The sequence below is a fragment of the Gracilinanus agilis genome, chromosome 6 (genome assembly GCF_016433145.1).
Source record: "Gracilinanus agilis isolate LMUSP501 chromosome 6, AgileGrace, whole genome shotgun sequence".
Classification (NCBI taxonomy): domain Eukaryota; kingdom Metazoa; phylum Chordata; class Mammalia; order Didelphimorphia; family Didelphidae; genus Gracilinanus; species Gracilinanus agilis.
In genome coordinates, this window is record NC_058135.1 from 28059099 (window position 1) to 28080133 (window position 21035).

Here is a 21035-nt window from a genome sequence, read left to right on the forward strand (position 1 = left end):
GTTCTTTTTCTTTTGTTGATGATGGACTGCTTTAGCAGAATCTCATAAATTTTGATATGTTTTTTAATTGCCATTATTTATAATGGAATTTTCTAATCCTCCATGATTTGTTCTTTGACCCATCAATTCTTCAGAATTAAGTTGTTTAGTGTCTACTTAGTTGTAAATTCTCCCTTCAAAAGAGTTTTATTGAATTTTTATTGTACTGTAGTTGGTGACACTGACATGTGGCTATTTTTTCTAAAGGTACTATATGTATATATACATATATACATACAAACCACATACATATATACATATATACACTTCTTTTCCCATTCATAATTGCTAAATGTCTATTATGTCTGATTTTTCTAAAATTCTGTCTCTATTCTTAACTTCATTATCTTTTTTGTTAGATTTATCTAAATCTCAACAGGTACACTGTGATTTCTCACTGAGTTCTACTTGTCTTTTTCTCTTTAATTCACTAAACTTTTCCTCAAATGGCTCATATTATTTGGGTCATATATATTAAGTATTGATAATACTTTGTTATCTTTGATGCCTTTAGGCATAATGTCATTTCTCTGTTTATCTCTTTCTGCTGTCTGTTTTTATGTTTTGTCAGAAATGATTGTCATTTCTAGTTTTTGGAGTTAAACTGAAGTATATGAGATTCTCCTCCAGTCTCTTAATTCTGTAGGGATCTTTATGTTTCATGTGTGTTTCTTATAAATAACTTTTTATTCTGCTTTCTAATTCATTCTCTTATCCTCTTCTATGTTACCATTACATTCATCTTATCGTTGTACACACTGTTAATTATGTATTTTCCTCTATCTTCTTGTACTTTTTCCTCTCTTTACATCTCCCCCTTTTACAAAAAAGAAGGTTGAAAAAGAGAAGTTTGCCCAACACTTGTTAGATATACATGTATTTGTGGGGGATCTAGCCTTCTCTAGGTCTTTACATCCCACCATCTCTTCATAAAATCTTAACTTTTTTACAGGCTATCTTCCATGTTTGAAAAAAAATCTCCCTCCTTAACTTCTTCTCTTAAATTCCCTAGCTTAAGTGTTGTGATCTTGTGCAAAGACTTTTCTTTGAGGTTCCCCCATTTTCACTTCAAAAGAATGGTGAAAATTCTTACTTGCAGGGAATGACTCTTAAGTCGTTTGTGGTCCTGGGATGATAAATTTTTCTCAGTATTCAGGATGGCTAACCGTGTTCAGATTTAATGTTGTTCTTGGTAAGGAACTTGAGATACTCAGAGACAAATTGGGAGAACTATTTTTACAGCCATCACCAAAGTCTTGATATGAAATCAAATAATTTAAAACATAGCTAAGAGACTTAAGGTAAATATAAGGAAAACATTTTGCAAATGAAAATTGTTATACATTGAGTTGAGTGACTCATTTGTAGTAATTAACATTATCTCCATATATTCAAGTATTTCTTGTTTGAAGGCATTTTCAACAATCCCCCAAGTTTACCTAAGACATCTGTCTTGGTCTTTAGTGAATTGGGACAATGTTGGATCTTATATTTGGACCTGATGAACTTTTTTTAGGATAATATATTCTTTCTGCATATGAGTCCAAGGAAGCAGGCTAATAATGACACTTTTTTGCCCCTTGAGGGGGGTGGAGCATATTTTCCAGTTGTTCACTGGGAGTTCTTGAGATTGAAATCATACTGCCTGTGGTTGTCTCTCTTTAGTAGGGTACCCATTTTCATTCTCAGTGAGAGGTTTTGTTTTGGGTATCAGTAACCAAAGGACAAGTAAGCATTCAATACAATAGTCCTTTATTAATCATAAAACCACTGGGACAGACCACTCTAAAACTGTAACCACAGGAACCAAAATAATAATGAGAACTGAGAAGGAATAAAAACACAATTGTTGAAATATAATGCTGATGTTGATAATACACAATATAACCTTAATGTCTTCTGTTTCTGTTCTTTGGGCAGGCAGGAATTTGTGGATGCTTATGTCAACTATGTCTTCCACTTATCAGTCCATGAATGGTACGCAGCCTTTTCGAGTGGTTTTCTGAAGGTGTGTGGAGGCAAAGTACTGGAACTCTTCCAGCCTTCAGAACTCAGGGCCATGATTGTGGGGAACAGCAATTATAACTGGGAAGAATTGGAAGAGGTAAGGGAAATAATATGACATTTTGGTGGAGAAAGAGCAGGAATACTCTGGACTGGGTCTTTTTCTGAGCTTAGTCTTTTCAATATATACTTCAGCTTCTTAGATTTCACTAACCTTTAGTGGGCATTTTAGTCCACGGGAGACTGTCCTTAATCATTTATTTTTTTCTCAGTACTTTTCCTCTAAACATGTTTGCTCCCTTTCCCCCTCTTGGCTTTGCTGAGCCCATCCTTGCTTCCCCATTCTTCCACAGGTAAGCAGTGCTTCCCTAATGTCTAGCAGGGACAGCTTCTTCTCTGTTTTCATAGTTCTGCCTCTTACCTCTTGAGGGTATGCCCGTAGGACAGATGAACAAATATGTGTATTTTCCCAAATTTGTTGGTTTGCATCAATTGTATTGTTTGTTGGTATATTTACTGTCTTGGGGATGGGAAAGGCCCTAATTGCTGCTATTATTTTCATAAGTTCTTTGTTAGCACTATTATTTTTTAATTTTTTTTGGATTTTTTCTTTAACAGAGTACAATATATAAGGGAGATTACTCACCTGCACATCCAACGGTGAAAATGTTTTGGGAAACTTTTCATGAATTTCCACTGGAAAAAAAGAAGAAATTTCTTTGTAAGTATTAAGGAGAAGTGTATCTCATTTCAGTGATTAAACAAGCATTTTTAAAGTGCCTCTTCTGTGCTAGGAATTTAGAGACAAAAATTAAACTGCTATGCCCTTAAGGAACTTGCATTCTGCTGGGGAGAAAATAATGTATACCTAGACAATTAAATACAAAATATTTTAAATTCAAAAAAGGTGATTGGGGATGGGGGCATTAACAATTCAGAGAATACAGAAAGTCTTCTTTTAATCCTGAAAACTTGAGTAGAACTTTGACAAGTTTTCTAAAGATTCTCAGAGATAAGGGTGCATGTGCAAAAGCCCGAGTACAGAAGACAGAATGTTGTGATGGGTATCAGCAAGCCGCTCAGTTTGACTATAGCATAGGATGTGGGAAGAGTAATAATAGGAGACCTCAACTTCTGACAAACAAATTTATCCATTATCCCATAACATGCAAACAAAAAGAATTACCATAAATCATCATAATTCAAAAGTTCTTTCTTCTTAGGAAAGTAGTCTCATGATGAAAAGTTCACATACAAATTTCAGTGGATAACAAGTAAAAATAATATTCATGGTCAGGTAGCTGAAATTATGAGCCAAAATCTCTTTATCTTTTATAAAGCAAAAATCAGCAAATCCTCAGACTGACATTCCCAAAATATTCTGAAGAGTATAACAAATAAATTGTTCTGTAACTGGAGCATCTCATTATAGGCAACACTGATGCTCATGACAGCATACTATCAGCATAATATGCCCATAATGATATAATATTGAGTCATCAAAATCTAATTACAACACTTCAGTAGATATCACTATATTGAAAATTCCAACTCTACAATGTACTACAGTGAATAGAAAGCTTTCAAAAAATAAAGATCTGTCTGAAGAAGTTAAAATCATGTGGAAATAGAATTAGACATATATCATGCTGCCTCCCTCAATTGTCCTCCTAAAGATATTTTCATTGAACCTATCCAAGATGAATTTGTATTCTGATACTCACATGTAATTGGTCAGTAATCATTAAATAAAAAGGGAATAAGGTAGTGGCCTCTCCTTTCCATTTCTATGCAGACCATGTCAAAAATGAGAACATTGAATTAAGTGTTAATCAAAGCAAAAATATTAACAATATGTATAACTTATACTGGCTTACTCCATCATTTCAGTAGCACTTCAGATGATGAGTTGGAGCACAGTCTAAACAAAGTACTATCTAATAAAGAAAAGGGCCAGGATATTATAGTAATATAGGAAAGAAGTAATCAGATTCAAACTGGTTGGTGGCCATGTGAAGAGAAGATAGATCCAGGAGATATCATGGAAATATGATGGACAAAAAAATAGCATCTCTTGGGGTCAGGAGCTCACATTCTAATGGGAGAGATGATAGGAGGTGTTGGGTACAAAGAATGGGAAGGCTCTGGGATCTTTAGGGTAGAGCAGTAAAACAAATGACAGTGCATATTCTTTAATATTATTTCCATTAGTAAAACTCAGTTGTTCCCCTCAGGGCTGAATTGGAAGGTCCATCAGCCTGGGAATGGAATGGGTGAGGAATGGGGCTACTTATACTCAAGCTGTAATTGTTCTTAAAGTTACTGGGTCCAAGAGGAGGTAATGATTGAGAATCGATTTACTTCAAAAAACTTTAATGCTTTAAATTAAATTAAATTAAAAACTTTAATACTAGTTGAAACTAGCCTGTCTTTCCTGCCCCAGGAGTGGTGATGGTAGGTGCCTTCTCATAGGAGCTGCTTCAAGGTCTGGGCTGGAAGGAGAGCCGGTGATTGGAAGAGTATTCCATTCTTTGGGCTCTTATACTTACCTGACCATTAGCAGTGAGACAGCTAATGGGGGAGACAACATATATAAGAGGAGGGTGGCTGGGAAAAATGAAGCCCCAGAGATGGTAAATTCAATCACACGGCTTTAGAATGATGTCTTTTCCTGGAGTGGTAGTAGCATTGATATTACTATTCCCTTAGAAGGATGGGGAATGTGCCCAGGGGTATGGCAGTTCAGGTGACCAGAGCTGTCTAGACGTAGTGAGTTCCCAACAGTCAGCATGGCCCTACTAAAACAGAAGCTAGAGATTTGTTTGGGAAGATATATGTTAAGAAACAAGATGATGAGGGGACTGAATTAGAGTTATCTGTATAGAAATAAATGAACCTTGAACTCATGGGAGTTGATGAGAATGCTGAGAGAGTAACAAAAGGAAGGGGAAAAAGACCCAGGATAAAACTGTGAGGTCATGGAAGCAGCTGGGTAGCTCAGTGGATTGAGAGCCAGGCCTAGAGACGGGAGGTCCTAGGTTCAAATCTGGCCTCAGACACTTCCCAACTGTGTGACCCTGGGCAAGTCACTTGACCCCCATTGCCTACCCTTACCACTCTTCTGCCTTGGAGTCAATACTGTGTATTGTCTCCAAGACGGAAGGTAAGGGTTTAAAAAAAAAACAAAAAAAAAAAAACTGTGAGGTCATCCATATAGCAATGATTATTCTGCAAAAGAGCTGAGAAAGCTCAGACACCTTGCAGGAGAACCAGGAGAACAATGTCAAAGAAAATCTAGAAATGTGAAAATATTCAGGAGGGGACAGATAACAATGTCCGATGCTACCGAGAGATCCAGAAGATTGAGGACTGAGGGATTGGAAGGTGCTCAGTGCAGGGACATGTTGGAATCTAGTCCAGAAGAGTGTGGCTGGTGGGAAATGAAGAGATGGCAAACTCTTCTTTGGGAGGAATTGTCTTTTCCAGCTTCCAGCCCTCCAATTTGACAGGCAGAGGGACTGAGGAGGTACCAGTCCCAAGGCTAATATAGTCTCAAAGAATGATTAGATTTCTGAAAGGAGTCATGATGAGAGTTCACAGAAGTACAGTCTTTGGCCTGCATTGACAGGGGCTTTCTCAATGGGAAGAATTCCTTATGCCAGTAAATCAGAGATGTGGACTGTGAAATCATGATGATAACCTTGCATAGTGTTCTGAGTCAGTCAACAAGTAGATTTTAGAGTTATTCACATAGGAACAAATGAACTTTGAATTCAGGGGAACCAACAAAAACACTAAGAGAATATAGAAATGTACCAGGCACTGTGGAAAGCATTAGGCTACAAGGAACATCAAAATGTAATCCCTGCTCTCAAAGAGCTTACTATCAATTGGTCCAGGTAGATGGCTACTTATGTCCCCTCTACTCTAAAATTCTGTCATTTGTGATGGGCTTTGGGTACTTAAATGGACTGTTTAGCCCAAACCACTATGTGGTGAATTTTCAGCATTAGTAGAATAAGGCTTGAACACAAACAGGACTGGGGATTGTCATTCCTTTTGTTTTAATACCTCATCCCATTTTTTTTGTTGTTGTTCTCAGTATTTCTGACAGGCAGTGACCGGATCCCTATCTATGGAATGTCAAGCCTTCGAATCATCATCCAGTCCACAACCAGTGGGGAGGAATATTTGCCTGTGGCTCATACTTGCTACAACCTTCTAGATCTACCCAAATACAGCAGCAAAGAGATCTTGAATATTCGGCTGACTCAGGCTATTGACCACTATGAGGGATTTAGTTTAGCCTGAGGCACCTCAAGTTCATCTGCCATATTCCAGTGCCTACACTGGACCTTGTGCAGAAAAACACATGCAGTGATTTTTATTTTGGATTTGTGCAATCTAATTGGGTTGAAATATTTGAAGACTATATCTCAGTGATATGTTTCTAGGGATATCAGAGCAGTGAAATCTAACAAATCAGCATTTGGGTTGGGGTGGAGTGGGTTCAGGGGTGGGGAATTGACTCTCATTTGGAGATTTTATATAAATTATCTTCTCAAATCCATCCTCTTCCATTCCAGATGTTTCGTGCACTTCTCAATGACTGGTTGGTGATCTGCTGGGTAAAACAATGGTCAGTTTCCTAGCTGTCCATTTCTAGATGCCTTTCCCACTTTACGGTTATTCCTTGTCCAGTATCCCATTCTTTCATTCTTCTAAAAGCTCCTTTCTTGTTAACCTGTTTTCCCTCACCTAAGAATTTTGAATCATTCACTCTCTTTGAAACCTTTGAAATTTTACTGGTGCATTTGGCTGGCTTTCACTCAAAGCCCCAACCATTACTCTGACACTCAGGAGGAAATGACAGTTTCACAGTTCTAAACCACTGAGTTTTGAGTCTATGGCTTTGGTCCAGCTTTGAGAACTTAACAATGAATCTTTATATATCTTTTTTTTTTTTAAAGAGCTTCAGAGAAACAAAACTTTTTTATGATTATGCCCCCTTCCTTTTCCTTCTGAAGGATTTGCAGAGTAGCTTGACATTTCAGTGGAAACTAGTTCTATTTCTGCCTCTTTTAGGCATGTTCCTCTGGAAAAAAAAATGTGTTTTTTATTTGCATTATCCTGCTTTCCTGGCAAGTTGTTTTTTAAAGAGTCTCTCCTGCCAGGAGAAAGTAGCAATAAACCATATGTAACAGTGTGAAATTTCTATTCTGTTTTTTCCCTAATTTACTTTTCTTCACTTTTTCATTTTTCTCCTTTCCCATCTTCCTCCTTTCTTCTTCCTTTTCCCTTCAGAATTCTTCCTCCCCCCCCACTTTGTTTTTCCCTAACTATTTAACTTCTTCCTCCTTTTCAGAGGATACATGCATTTTATTCTGTTGAAATTTAAAGTAAAAATGCAAAATTTCTATCCAACAGATTCTTTTTTTCCTCTTCACTAAATACTGGCAAATTAAGGACATTCTTTATTACAGAACTTCTGTTTTGCAAATTTGAAATGCTTGGTTCCAGTGGGAGATTGCATTTGAATCACATAGATATTTCTCAAAGGAATGGAATTCTACTACCTTCCACATCATGGAAAAATGTCCTTCATGATCAAAGAATTCACATGAATCTAATTTTAAAGACCTTCTAAGCTAGAGAAAACTTATTTATATAATATGCAGTATTTATGAACCACATGATATTATGAGATATTAAACTTTACACATCTCAACAAGGATATAGGGTTTTGCTTTGGCTTTTTGTTTTCTAAACTTCTCTGATTGCTACATTGGTAGTTTTTCAGTCTCTTTATAATACAAGGATATGAAATGTTTATTTTCTATGTGTGTGCATACTGTTCGGTATTATGCAATAAATCTGATGTTTTAAATTAGACTATTCCTCATTGTACCTACAAAGTGGATGATAATACAGGGTCAGATTTGGTAATATGGTCAATTCTCTGCTAAAGTAGTATATATTGTCCTTCCTAGAAGATATCCTCTTGAGCTTCCCAATATCAATATAATAATAATAATAATAATAATAATAAACAATAGCTTTGAGTTAGTCAATCAGTCAACAAGCATTTTATTAGCATTGCTAGTGCTAGGGTCATCAGAGAGTATTGATAAGGTGAGAGTAAAGGATTCAGAGGTAAAATACAGGGTAGAGAGGAACTCCTCAAAAAAGCCCATGAAGGGAGCAAAGCCAGAGTGGACACTTGGGAGTACAGCGCAGGCAAGGAAGAGAGGTTAGACTTGGGAGGAATGAATCAGAGGAAGAGGTGAAAAGATGGCATAATCGTACTGCAGAAAGAACAAGGGATTTGAAGTCATGAGTTCAAATCTCACCTCATCTATATGACCAACTTTCTTTACTTCAGTTCCCTCAACTCTCAGATGAGCAAGTTCTATTAAGATGGTCCCTAAGGTCCACTGCAGCTCTAAATCTAGGATCCTGTGACTACATATAGGAATTTCAGAGTTTGGAATTACAAAAGCACAATGTTATGAATGATGATGATATAAAGGTAGGTATGACGAGTCCTGCTTATCGGTGAAAAGCTGAGAAAGTTGATGAACTGGGAGACACTGAGGGGCATATTGAAACTCAAGTGTGAAGGCAGTGGAGGTTGCAGCCAATAAGCTCCTTAACAATGGAGACGGGTAGAGAGCCTGGATGGGAAGCTGCTTGTGTGATGGTGGCAAAGGGATGGCATTAGAGAAATGAGTAAGCCTATTTCTCCTGACAAAAACTAGAGTTCAAATCTGGGCTCAGACTGTTGCTATGTAAAACCTAGGCAAATCACTTAACCCCTTTCTGCCTCACTTTCTTCATCTGTAAAATGGGGATAATGATAGGACCTACCTCCCTGGTATGCTTTGAGGTTAAAATGAGATATTTTCAAAGTGCTATATAAATGCTAGTTAACTAGCTAAACTGCTCTGGTGCTTCAGAGGGGACTAAAGAGGTGGTCTTTTGATGAAGTAAAGTTTCCATTAATCCAAGAAGATGGAAAGAGTGAAAAGTGAAGAGACCTGGGGAAAAGAGTTTTTTTTTTGTTTTGTTTTAACAACAGAATGAGGTTCCCCTAGGATATGACAAAGAGATTATTGACTGGAAGAGCAAGGTTGTGGATAGGCTTTGAGAGTGCAAGGACAAGAAGGAAGGGGAGAGAATTTTTCCCTCAGCAGAATTTAACTCGGGTATGAGGGGAATGGAAGCTGCGAATCTGCTCTCCATCTTACAGGGAATGATTGCTTTACCTCCCTTCACCCCTGTCTTCAGTCCAGCAGTGACCGAGAATGGGTCAGTGGGGTTCTTAATCTGGCTTCTTGAGGCACAAGATGTCTTCTAGTTCTGTCACCATTAAGATCCCAGGAGACAAAGCCTCATGAACTAGGAAATGTGTGTGGAATATATTTCCCAGAATCACAGGCTTCCTGGTTTCTTTGGCCTCGGTGGGACATCAGCTGATTTTCAGTCTTTAAGACAGAGTAATGAGAGGAAGTAGCCGGCCTGGTCTCTGGGAGTTTCTCTTGAGTTTGAAGGTATGTTGTCCCTTCTAGCCACACCAGGGCAATTCAGAGCCAAGCATCCTTGGCAGAGGAGAGCCAGGAGTAAGACCAGCACAGCTTCACAGCCGGCTTGCCTAGAAATAGCTGGATTTCTCCAGCAGGGAGGTGTGAGCTCAGGGCTGTTGAAGAGATTAAAGCTTGGTAGACTGTGCTACCCATAGTGAGAGCCAGCATAGTCTAGTCCACAGCTGCTTTCTTTTCTCTTGTTTACTTAGTGCTGTTAGAGAAGTACCTAAAAATGTTCTAAATCTCAGTCGCTTTCTCTTCCAATTTCCTCATATCAACTGGTAGAAAAGGGAATATTCATCCCTGGTAATACTAATAAAACATTTAAAAACCCTGTTTTAATTTCTGTTCACATTTTTTTTTGGCTGATTCTGATATATTGTTAATAAATCATATGACCATTTGCAGTGAGTTGTTGAATCCTGTGAGTTTGAGGGGTTGTGACTGAGGAAGGAAGATAGCCAATTGACTAGGGAGTTAATGAGCTGATTGAAAGTCGGGATTATTTCATTTTTTGTGTTTTTATTCCAGGGCATAGCAGAGTGCCTGGCATAAGGTGCTGGAAAAAAAATTGTTGAATGATTAGAAATTTATATTTTGGTAATTTTTTTAGTATATTCCAGAGTTTTCTGGATTAACATTGGACTGGTGAGTGGGGTGGAGAGAGGCAAGCATATATTTGCCGAAACCAGAACACCACTAGATGCCAAACAAAAAAGTTCCTGGCAAAGTAATGGGTGCATCACTTGGCTGCCTGCTTTCTTGCTTGAAAACAAGCCAAAGGATATTTGTAGCCATCACTAAGCATACTTTTTTGCGTGGCATAAACATCACCAATACACACACAACTTTCAAATTCTAAGACCCCAGAATATATTAGAATCCCAGTTGTGTTCCATCTTGTGCTCTTTTCAAGATGTTAGGAGATGAATCGCCTGTCTGTTTCTTCCACTTGTCCATAAACCAAAGGGAAACAATTGAATATAAAAAACAAGTATATGAGGAAGGCATGGGGCCAGTGGAAAAAAGAGCTTTTGAAAGATGAGGGAAGGATGTTCTCCAGTTTTCAATATGGTGGGCTCTGGATGTTTACAGTGGCATGGCTCCCTGTAGATCTGCCATGAAATGTGGACATGAAGCTGATCAGATTATTTGACAGATGTAGAACAGCTGAAAAATGTCCCCTCTGTGTTGATATGGAGCATGTATTGTCAGATATGATGGTTTTCTCAATTGTTTTTTTTTTCTCCTTGTTAAAAGGAATGGCTCATTTGGGAAGAGATGAAGGAGAGAGAAATTAGCCTGATATGAAAACCAAAATATGTCAATAAAAAGCAAATTTCAGCAGGTTTTTTCACCTTTTTCTTATATATCTAAGTAGTTTGGCAAGTTCTGAATAGAAAACATTTGGAAGCCCATTTGATCAATTCACACTGAGTAATAAGCTACAGAGATACACTTTTGAATGGCATTGGCAGGTGCCTGCTAAGTAATTTGACTTGGGCCTTTTCTTGGCCTTGCCTTATAGTTGAAACAACAGATCTAATTCTTTATTCATTCCTTCCTCACAGTCTCCATCCTTTTCCATTTGGAAAGTTAACAAGATTTAAAGAAGGTAAAAGGAAACATTAAAATTTGAATACATTTTTTTTTTCAGAAGGAAGGCATTTCCTTTGAATGGTTTAATTTGTTTTTCATATAAGGAGAATCCTATCTGCCTAGTTGATAGAGAGCAGGCCTGGCCTGGGACCCTGGAAGACCTAGGATTAAGTCACCTCTAGCATATATTGACTATGTAATACTATGAAATCACTTAACCCTAGGAAAGTCCCTAAGGTTGTTAGTTGCAAAGCAGGTGCTGATCTAAGTAGTAGAGGGAGTTCCTTCTACCAGTGCAATCACAGGTCTGGTCCAAAGGCAGTGTGGCCAGTCAAGTGGTTCATGGTCAAGACTGGAACATTAGAGACGGATCACCTAACGTTTACCAGAAAGGAAGGAGCAAAGAAAGGCAAGGATGCTACTTTTATCTCCCTACAAACTCATCTGGTTAGAAGGGTATATTGAGACATAATGCGGTGAGACAGCGGTTAAGTGTGATGGGCTCAGACTCCTGGGCTGAGTTCTTGGTAGTCTGGACCAGTCAAGTGTTGGGGACAGCTACCCTGATGCCTAAGGAGAAGCTAATCCAGCAGGAACCTTATTAGAAGTTACTCTCACCATTGGTGATTACCACAAAAAGAGCTGGGGGGGGGGGGAAGAGAGGAGGTATTGGACCAATGGCACTGGTTGGTGCATCTGTAGCAACTACGTCTGGCTAATGTGAAAATATTTTCAACTAAAAAGTTTAAGTGAATCCAGAATTCTGGCAGGGTTTTTATCTCCACTCCCATTTGCACTTGCAAGAGGAAGTCTACTCCTCCCCTTAGTGTTAATGGGAAGTCTTTTCTAATGCTATTGCCTAAAGTCTTCTCAATTCTGATGTTTCCCTTTCTTGCCTCCCTCCCCAAATATCAGTCTCCATTAAGCAATTAGGATAGTTTGACTTACCCAAAGAATACGTAACAAGGAATAAATTATAATTAATCTGGAAGGCTGGTTGGAGCTAGATTGAGATGGAAACTTGACAAGATTTGATGAACAAGGCACCTTTTCAGGCTTACTAAAGGTGGCAGGAAGAAGGGTCAGTGACCTGGAGAAAGTTTTAATCCCTTTTTTTTTTTTTTTTTTCTGAGGATAAAGAAGGTCTGAGTGGGCTTTAGTAGGCGGTTCTGTTTTAGGAATTTGTGATGTGGAATCATGACTTAAGTCAAATCCACTTCTGATGCTACCTATATAAATATCTTCACTAATACCACATTTAAGACTGATGATTTCATCTTGATGGAATAAATACCCTACTGACACCACATTGAGGATGACTGACTGAGTCACAGCTGGAATATAACTGAGACTCACCCTTGGATTTGACCTTTACAAGGAAATAATCCAATCTGGAATAGATGGAGATTAGAGCTGAACACAAAGACCATAGAGAAGGGAGCTGAGGAACTGTTTCCTCTGCCTTCAGAGTCTCCTCAGAGAAGGCACTAGAAAAAAAGTAAGAGCAGAACAGCATAAGAGTTCCTGGAGAAAGTCACTTCCTATAAAAAGGGACATTCCTGAACCAAGCAGGAGTTGGAGCTCACATTTTCCTCCACTAATAATGAATTAAAAGGGAGTTAACTTTTTAGCAAGATCCCTCTATTCTTTTCCCTCTGGTGGTCTGAAACTGATTATTGATCAAAGTTCCTAAATCTCAAAATTGGTTTATAAGATGGAAGACATTTTCTCGCATCCACATGATCCTTCAAACTTCTCTAAAATAGAAATTATGCTACAAAGACAAAACAACTTCAGCTGTCTCCATGGTCTAGGACAGCCAAAATCCAAAAGAAGGCTAAGAAAAAACCCAAACCCAGGAACTGACACTCTTATCACCCTGAGCTCATTGGGCATCCTTCCCCCATTTCCTATGCTACTGGCATTGGCCTTGCAACAAAACTCTCACACCCCAGTTATCCTTCCTGTTTCTGGTGTGGTGAAGACAACAGCTCTAGGTCATTGAAGTTTGCCTGGGCTGTGACAGCTGATCAAAAGCAAAAGCCTTCTTGGGGCTACAACCCCACAGCAACAGCGGCGCAAATCTCTGAACTGCCAATGCCAGGGCAGACCCCCTATTATAGCATTTGTGCAGCAGTCCACTGGTGCCAGGCCAGAGAAGTAAAAAACAGGAGTGGGACAGGAAGCCTTTTGTAGGAGAGGTGGAAGCAGGGGCTATCAGCACTTTACTGAGCCTGAGGAAGAGTATAGCATTGAGCTGATTACCCAAACGTCAGTGGGGGCAAAGACCTAGACTGATGAACTTTGAATTGCCCAGTGTAGGAAGAAACTTTGAGATTCAGCTCCAAAGGAAATTGCAATCAGAAGGGAGTCAGAAAAGTGTCATAAGTAAAAATGAATGGAAAGGGAGAGGAAAAGTTAGAGGGGAAAAAGAATGAATTAATTTCAAAGACCTTGAATATATTAATCAACAGGAAAAACAAACAAAAGGTTTGGTCTCCAGTTCTAGTAAAATTAGTTCAAGCATCTATATCTATGAATAAATACTTCAAAATAACAAAATGAAATGATCCAAAACTTAATAAGACAAAAGACCTCAGGATTGTGAGTGATTCAAAAGAGAAACGGGAACTATGGAAAAAGAATGTGTGGCCTGCAGAGCTAAAATAATGCTAAGGTAGAAAACCCGGAATCTGCAATAGTAAATCTCACCAAAGAAACAAAAAAGAATGCTAAATTGGGAATGGAAATATGTGAAGGACAATCTAGGAAATGAGAAGCAAAAGACAACATCTAAAATAAAATATGCTCGCTGTGTGAGCAAAATCTCCTGATGTCAAAAACAGGTTGCAGAGAAGAAACCCAAGGAACATAATAGGTCTCCCAGAAGAAACAGGGCAAAAACCCTTAATAAAAGTTAATTATAGATGCCCGGAGCTTCTGAATGTAGAAAACAAAATACTAGTTGAAAGAATACATGGATCACCTCCAGGAAAACAAGGCTGCAAACTCAGACACATAGTGGTTAAATTCAATGATTCTCCAAAAAAATTCAGAAATAACTGATCAGGAGAAAGAAATTCGAATACAAAGAAAAGGAAATTCAAATATAACAAGACTATTCTATGCCCACCAGAAAACAGGAATGGAGTAATGTGTTCTGAAGAACAATGGAGCTTACTGTACAGGGCAGAATGGCATGTTTTACAAATCTGAGCTTGATAATGTAAGGAAACATTTTTAGAGGGAAAACCAGTAGTGAGGAGATTATTTGCTTCTTGAACAAACAACAGAAATGCAGGAGTAAATAGATGCGATGCAGTAGCTAAAGACAGCAGCAGCAACAGAGCGATGGCGGAGAAACCCGTAAGAGGCTTCTTTCTAAATAATGCCCAAAGAGAAAAAGATGAAGGCAGAAATCTGGTGGGGAAGCTTGTGGCGGTCTGAACAGCCCCAGTCGGATACGCCGTCATTGACCCCGACATTGGAAAGGCAACCGCCAAGCAGAGGGCGATGCTGCTGGGCTCAGCCCCAGTCAGCCAGCTGGGGGGAAAGCTCTGAATGTTCAGTGGCAGAACTGGAGGCTCCCCGTTTGTCTAGCTTTTCTACCTTATTTTGCTGCCAACTTCGGGCTGCTTTGGAGTCACAGACATAGTTCTAGCAGCTTCTGAACTTGCTTCGTGCTCCATGGCCACTCCTCACCCTAGCATGCCACCCTCAGGCCCAGGTCCCAGATTTGTGACCCAGAGTCGGGGGGGCCAGTGACGGAGCTCCCAAACGGCTCCTGTTTAGGCACGCTGCACAAGGTCAGGCCCCCCTCTGGGGCCGGATCCTCTCCCTTCTGTGCTACGCAGCCTCATGCCAGTGCCGAGGTTCCGGAAGGCTCTTGGGGAGCCACTCCTGGTGAGTGCAGAATCTCTGTCCATCTTTCTATGTTGATCTGTGTTAGAAATACAACCTACTGTGATCTTTTTCATGGATTTCCCCATCAGGATTCCGTTATCGGTTGGCCACATTCTCTAGATCTTGGAGGGAGAGTTGTATTGGGGAGCTGGCCTGTATTCTTGCTACCCCACCTTGCACCCAACTTCTCCCTCCTAAAGCAGCTCATTTCCACTTTTGGACAGCTTGAATTACTAGGCAATTTTCCCTAACATTAAACTTAGATTTTCTTTGAAACTTTTGGGTTCTGTTCCCTGCGGCCAAGCAAAACACGTCCAATTCCTCTCCCAGGCAACAGCTTTGGCTCCCCCTCCCAACCTGAGCCTTTCCTCCAAGTTAAACAGCTTCCGTTTCTTCGGTTCCACGCGACGTGGCCGCTCTGCCCCCACGTACTACCCTGGCAATAACGCCCCCTCCAGGGCACGCCCGTTTACCAAAGCCACGCGAGAGCGCTCTGACCGGGACAGGACCGGACGTGGTGTGGCCACCATCTTCTCCTTCCTCAGATCTGCTTCTCTCAATGTAGCCTTGCGTGGGCCGCCCTATCGTGCCCGTTCAGGTGGAGATTCCCATCCACTAAAACTGCCACTTAGCCACCTCTTTCCCAATTCGGAAGTCGATTTCTTGATGGCATTATTTACCTCTAATCATATTCAATTCAATCCGATGTTTTGACCTATTACAGTCTTTTTGGATCCTGACTGTAATCCGATAGTCTCCGTCTTTCCTTGTAAATGCCATTCATTAGTGACTCTAGATTCTCCCCTACTGAAAACCTTCGGTGACTTTCCATTGCTTTCACGACAGAAGTTTAAATCTAAAAGGCACTCAAGCCTTTTCTGTCTGTCTTTCCGTACTTAACTGACATTAACCTCCTTCATGCACATCAACGCAACCAGACTCCGCACTGCTTCCTGAACTCGTCCCCCTCTTCTGCCTCCCCTGCTCGCCGCGGCCATCTTCCGAAGTCCCATTCATCCTCGGAGCCTGAGCTTGGGAGACGGTTTGTTCTTTGTATAGGCCTCGCGTTTTAAGGTCATGAAAAGGGAAGATGTATAACTATTATAACGTATAAGAAATGATTGTCCCACCTACTGAAAATTGAAATAATAAAAAGGAACCAAAAGGAAAACTTTGGCACTTTGGGTACTACTTCATTGATGGATTTATAGTAGGAAATGGAACAAGAAAGATTTGAAGATACAGCTGGACTGAAATCTTTAGGGATAGAGGGGAGCACCATCACTAGTGAGATCTCAGATCTTTGGATGTGTTATTAGAGCAGTTTGCATACAAATTTCATCTACTAGATTATAACCACATGGAGGACAGAAACCGTATCTTTCTTGTCTTTACATCTCCCTCACCTGCCTAGCACAATTCCTTACACATGAACCTTAAACCGAACTGAATTGAAAAGAACTTGTATATAATAAGACACAATATAGCTAATATGGAGATGCCAAAAAAAGGACAGATATTTAATTTTCTTACAATAGCATGGCAAGGGATTGGGAAAAGCCAAGATGACAGAGTAATGCCAGGATTTTTGCCAAGCTTTCCCAAAATACTTCTCTATGACAACTTAAAAGTGCTTCAGATCTAATTCTGAGTAAGAATGCCAATAATAAGTCAAAGTGAGTCATTTTTCCAGCTCAGGCCAGCTTAGGAAGACAGAAAGAGCGAGCTGCAGAGGCTGCCACGGGGAGGGTGGTGGTGTGAAAAAGTAGCTGTAGAGGCTGTGGGCTGTGCTGGCAGTGGCACCAGGGACAACCCCGTTCCCAGGACCTAGGGGATCTTTGTAGGAGCACCAAGAAGGGCAGTAGGTGCCACCTGGCAGGTCTATCACCCATTACCCAGTTTCTGGCCAGATTGGGAGTGGTAGTGACCAGACTTTTCTCTGGAGCACACTACTTTGGAAGTATCAAAATGTATAGGGAAAACCAGAACTGGGAAAGCATTAGGACATAAGAGACGGAAGCTTAGGCCAGACGTTACCCCTATCTCCAGGAGTGAGGACAGCCCAATTCTAACAAAGTTCAGTCAAGAAATATGCTGGAAAGGGGGCAGCTGGGTAGCTCAGTGGATTGAGAGCCAGGCCTAGAGACGGGAGGTCCTAGGTTCAAATCCAGCCTCAGACACTTCCCAGCTGTGTGACCCTGGGCAAGTCACTTGACCCCCATTGCCCACCCTTACTCTTCCACCAAGGAACCAATACACAGAAGTTAAGGGTTAAAAAAAAAAAAAAGAAAGAAATATGCTGGGAAAATGAGCAATCAACAACAACAAAAAAAGAACCTGTGTATAAAAAGGTATCATGGTCACGGGGAAGCTCAATACACAAACTCAGAAGTGGACTTGAAATCAGTTTTTTGAACAAGGGTTCAAAAAAATATAGAGATTACACACAAGCCTGGTGAGAATTCCTAGAAGAGCTGAAAAAAAGTGAAACCAAGTTATTTTAAAAATCAAAGTATGGTAGAGGAAAGAATGGGAAAAGATGTGAGAGCTATGCAAGAAAATTATTAAAATAAAATGAACAATTTATTAAAAGAGGCATAGCAAAATACTTATGAAAATAACTGCTTAAAAATCAGAACTGGCCAAAGAGAAAAAGTACAAAATGTTACAAAAGGAAATAACGCCTCAAAAATTAAAATTGATCAAACAGCTAATGACTTCAATAAGATAAAGTCAAGAGGATAAAAAATGTAGGAGAATTGTGAACTATTTCTGGGGTGGGAGATGGGAACTGACATGAAAAACAACTTGAAGAGAAATAATTTAAAAATTATTGGTTTACCCAAAAACCATGATCAAAAAAAGAGCCTAAACATGCCATTTCAAGAAATTATAAAGGAAAACCACACTGATAACTTAGAAACAGAAGGCAAAGTAGAAATGGAATGAATCCACTAATTACCTTGTGAAAAAAATTCAAAACAAACTCAGTAATATAATCATGAAATTTCAGAGCTTCCAGGTCAAGGAGAAAATGCTGAAAGCCTCCAGAAACAAATTCAAACACTATGGAGATGTCAGGATCACATAAGGATTTAGCAGTTATTACTATATAGGAAAGAAGGATTTGGAATATAATATTTCGAAAGGCAAAGCAGCCAGGACTATAACTAAGAATAATCTACCCAGCCAAACTGTGTATAGTCCAATAGGGGGAAAATGGATATTTAATGAAATAGATTTCCAAGCATCCTGATGAAAAGACTAGAGCTGAATAGAAATTTTGACCTTGAAACCTATGACTCAAGAGGTAAACATAAGAAATTTTAAATGACAACAAATTTAAACTGTTTATATTCCCAAGCGGGAAGATGATAACCTCTGAGAACTTTATCATCATTAGGGCGGTTATAAGGAGTCTACTTAGAGAGCACGGGTGTGAGTCTATTATGTTGGGCTGATCTTAAAAGAAAAATGAAAAGGTGAGAATGAGGGATGCCCTGGGTGAAGGAGAAAGGGAGAGGAAGACTGAGGGAAATTACCTCACAGAAAAGAGAACCGCAAGGAAGAATTTTCCCAATGGAGGGGAAAATGATAGTGGTGGGACTGCACCATACTTGAACCTCACTTACATCCGAGTTGCTTTAAAGAGGGAAGAACACTCAGCCGGTTACAGAAATGTGTCTTATCTAACAGAGAGACAGGAGGAGACAGGAGTAAGAGAAAGGGGGTCTGATGTTATGAGGGAGAGCAGATTAAGAGAAGCAGCGATGGGAAGCACAACAGACTTTGGAGGTGGGCTCAGGGTCAAAAAAAAGGACAAATAGATGAGCATGGAGGGAAATATGCAATTAGGAATCATAGCTATGAATGTGAATGCGAAGAACTTACCCATAACATGGAAGAAGATAACAGAATGGATAAGAACCGAAAATCCAGCAGTAAGTTCTTCATAAGAAACACACTTGAAACAGACACAAAGATAAAAATTGTGAAAACAGGCCTAATTAAAAGAAACTACATTTTGCTAAAAGGTATCATAGATAATGAATATCACTGAGTATGTATATATGTATAAATTATATACACACACATATGTATGAAATGGCATAGCATCCAAATTCTTAAAGGAAAAGTTAAATGAATTACAAGAAGAAATAGACAGTAAAATATAAAAGTAGAGGATCTATTTACTCATCCCAGACCTAAATAAATCTAACTATAAAATAAGAAGTTAAGGAGAAGAACAGAATTTTGTAAAAGGTATGAGAGACCTCTGGAGAATATTAAGTGGAAACAGAAAGACGTAGACCTTTTCTTAATGGATAGAATACTAGACCTGGAGTCAGGCAGACTAGAATTCAAATCTGCCCTCAGACATTTACTAGCTATGTGATCCAGGGCAATTTACTAAAAAATTACCATATTTTGGGGCATAAAAAGCCTCAGAAACAAATGCCAAAGTCCATCCTTCTAAGCAATAATAATTCAATTCAATAAAGGACTTTTAAACCACAGATGAAAAATTAATTGGATAGTAAATAGTCTAATTCTAAAAAATGAGTAGGGTCAAAAACGAATCACAAAAACAATCTGTAATTCCATTAAAGATGATAATAAGATAACATACCAAAATCTGTGGGATGTTGCTAAAATAATACTTGGGGAAAACCTCTCTAAATAAATAAAAGAGAAAGCGCAAAACAGAGGCATTTAATTTAAAAATCTAGAAAAGCTATAGCATGCTATGAGGTCCCTGCAATAGGGAAGTGCATTGGAAAACCTGAGTGCAAGTCCTGTCTCTTGACAAAGACCACCCATGTGATCTGGGGCAAGTCATTTCTTATTGCTCTAAGCCAAGGGAGTCAATTATGTGGAAATTGGGGTTACTAAACAGTACATAAGGATCCCAGTAGGTTGCATGTTGACTTAGAATTAAAATATGTTATTGGGGGGAAGCCAGGTGGCTCAATGGATAGAGATCCAAGCCTGGAGATGGAAGGTCCTGAGTTCAAATGTGACCTCAGACACTTCCTAGCTGTGTGACCCTGGGCAAGTCACTTGATCCTAATGCCTAGGCCTTACAGCTCTTCTCACTTGGCACCAATACACAGTATTGATTCTAAGACAGAGGTAAGATGTTTTTTAAAATATGTTATTTATTTCATTGTATTTTTATTTTGGTAAATATTTCCCAATCACATTTTAATCTGGTTGGACCCTCCCAGGGAAGGCCTCCAGCTATGCTCTAGCCACCTCCTTACACAAGAAAGAGTTCCCTGTAACAATGGCGCCAGGAGTCCCATCACAACCACCACCGGGCAGAATCAGCATCCCTCACGGAGACAAAATGTTGGTACCAATGATCTGACCCTCCGTTCTTCAAAGGCCGGCCTCCTTCACATCCATATACTTAGGGAGTCAATGGTCATCGGAATGTTTTACTAAGATACTGACTTTGGGTGAGGAGAAAATGTAAAAAAGAGTTTTAATGACACACAATTTACAGTAAATCTGAGGTACTAAAAATTTGATATTAGTGTAGACATTTCATATTCAAGACCCAACATGGATATTCCTAGTCTAGAAACACACACATTTTAGAACTTTTTAGGTTACTAGAAGGTATTTCCTGGAGGGGGTTTGGGAGGAGGCAGCTGGATGGCACACTGAGGCAAGAAGACCTATATTCAAATCTAACCTCGCACACTTACTGTGGCATGATCCTTGGTGAGTAATTTAACCTTGGTCTGCCTCAATTTATCCATCTGCAAAAATTAGAAGTAATAATATCTATTTCCAGAGTTTGTTGTGAGGATAAAATGAAGTAATAGTTGTAAAGGGTTTTGGCAAAAAAAAAAAAAAAAATATATATATATATATATACATATATATGCTATATAAATA

The 21035-nt window shown here is 39.3% G+C and overlaps 1 protein-coding gene and 1 long non-coding RNA gene across 2 annotated transcripts in view; one reads left to right on the plus strand and one right to left on the minus strand.

The window, feature by feature from the left end:
* The window catches only part of HERC3 (HECT and RLD domain containing E3 ubiquitin protein ligase 3), a 124589-nt gene extending 116654 nt beyond the window's left edge, over positions 1-7935 (plus strand). Inside the window, exons 23-25 of the mRNA XM_044681187.1 lie at positions 1960-2143; positions 2662-2764; positions 6146-7935. Coding sequence (XP_044537122.1) covers positions 1960-2143; positions 2662-2764; positions 6146-6354 — 496 coding nt within the window. The 3' untranslated portion in view covers positions 6355-7935. The remainder of the gene's footprint in view (positions 1-1959; positions 2144-2661; positions 2765-6145) is intronic.
* Positions 2041-20956, minus strand: LOC123251866. The gene is made up of 4 exons (XR_006506516.1): positions 20393-20956; positions 19020-19092; positions 2690-2739; positions 2041-2124 (listed from the first exon to the last, which is right to left on the minus strand). It is a non-coding gene; the product is annotated as an uncharacterized LOC123251866 (long non-coding RNA).
* Positions 20957-21035: the final 79 nt, after the last annotated feature.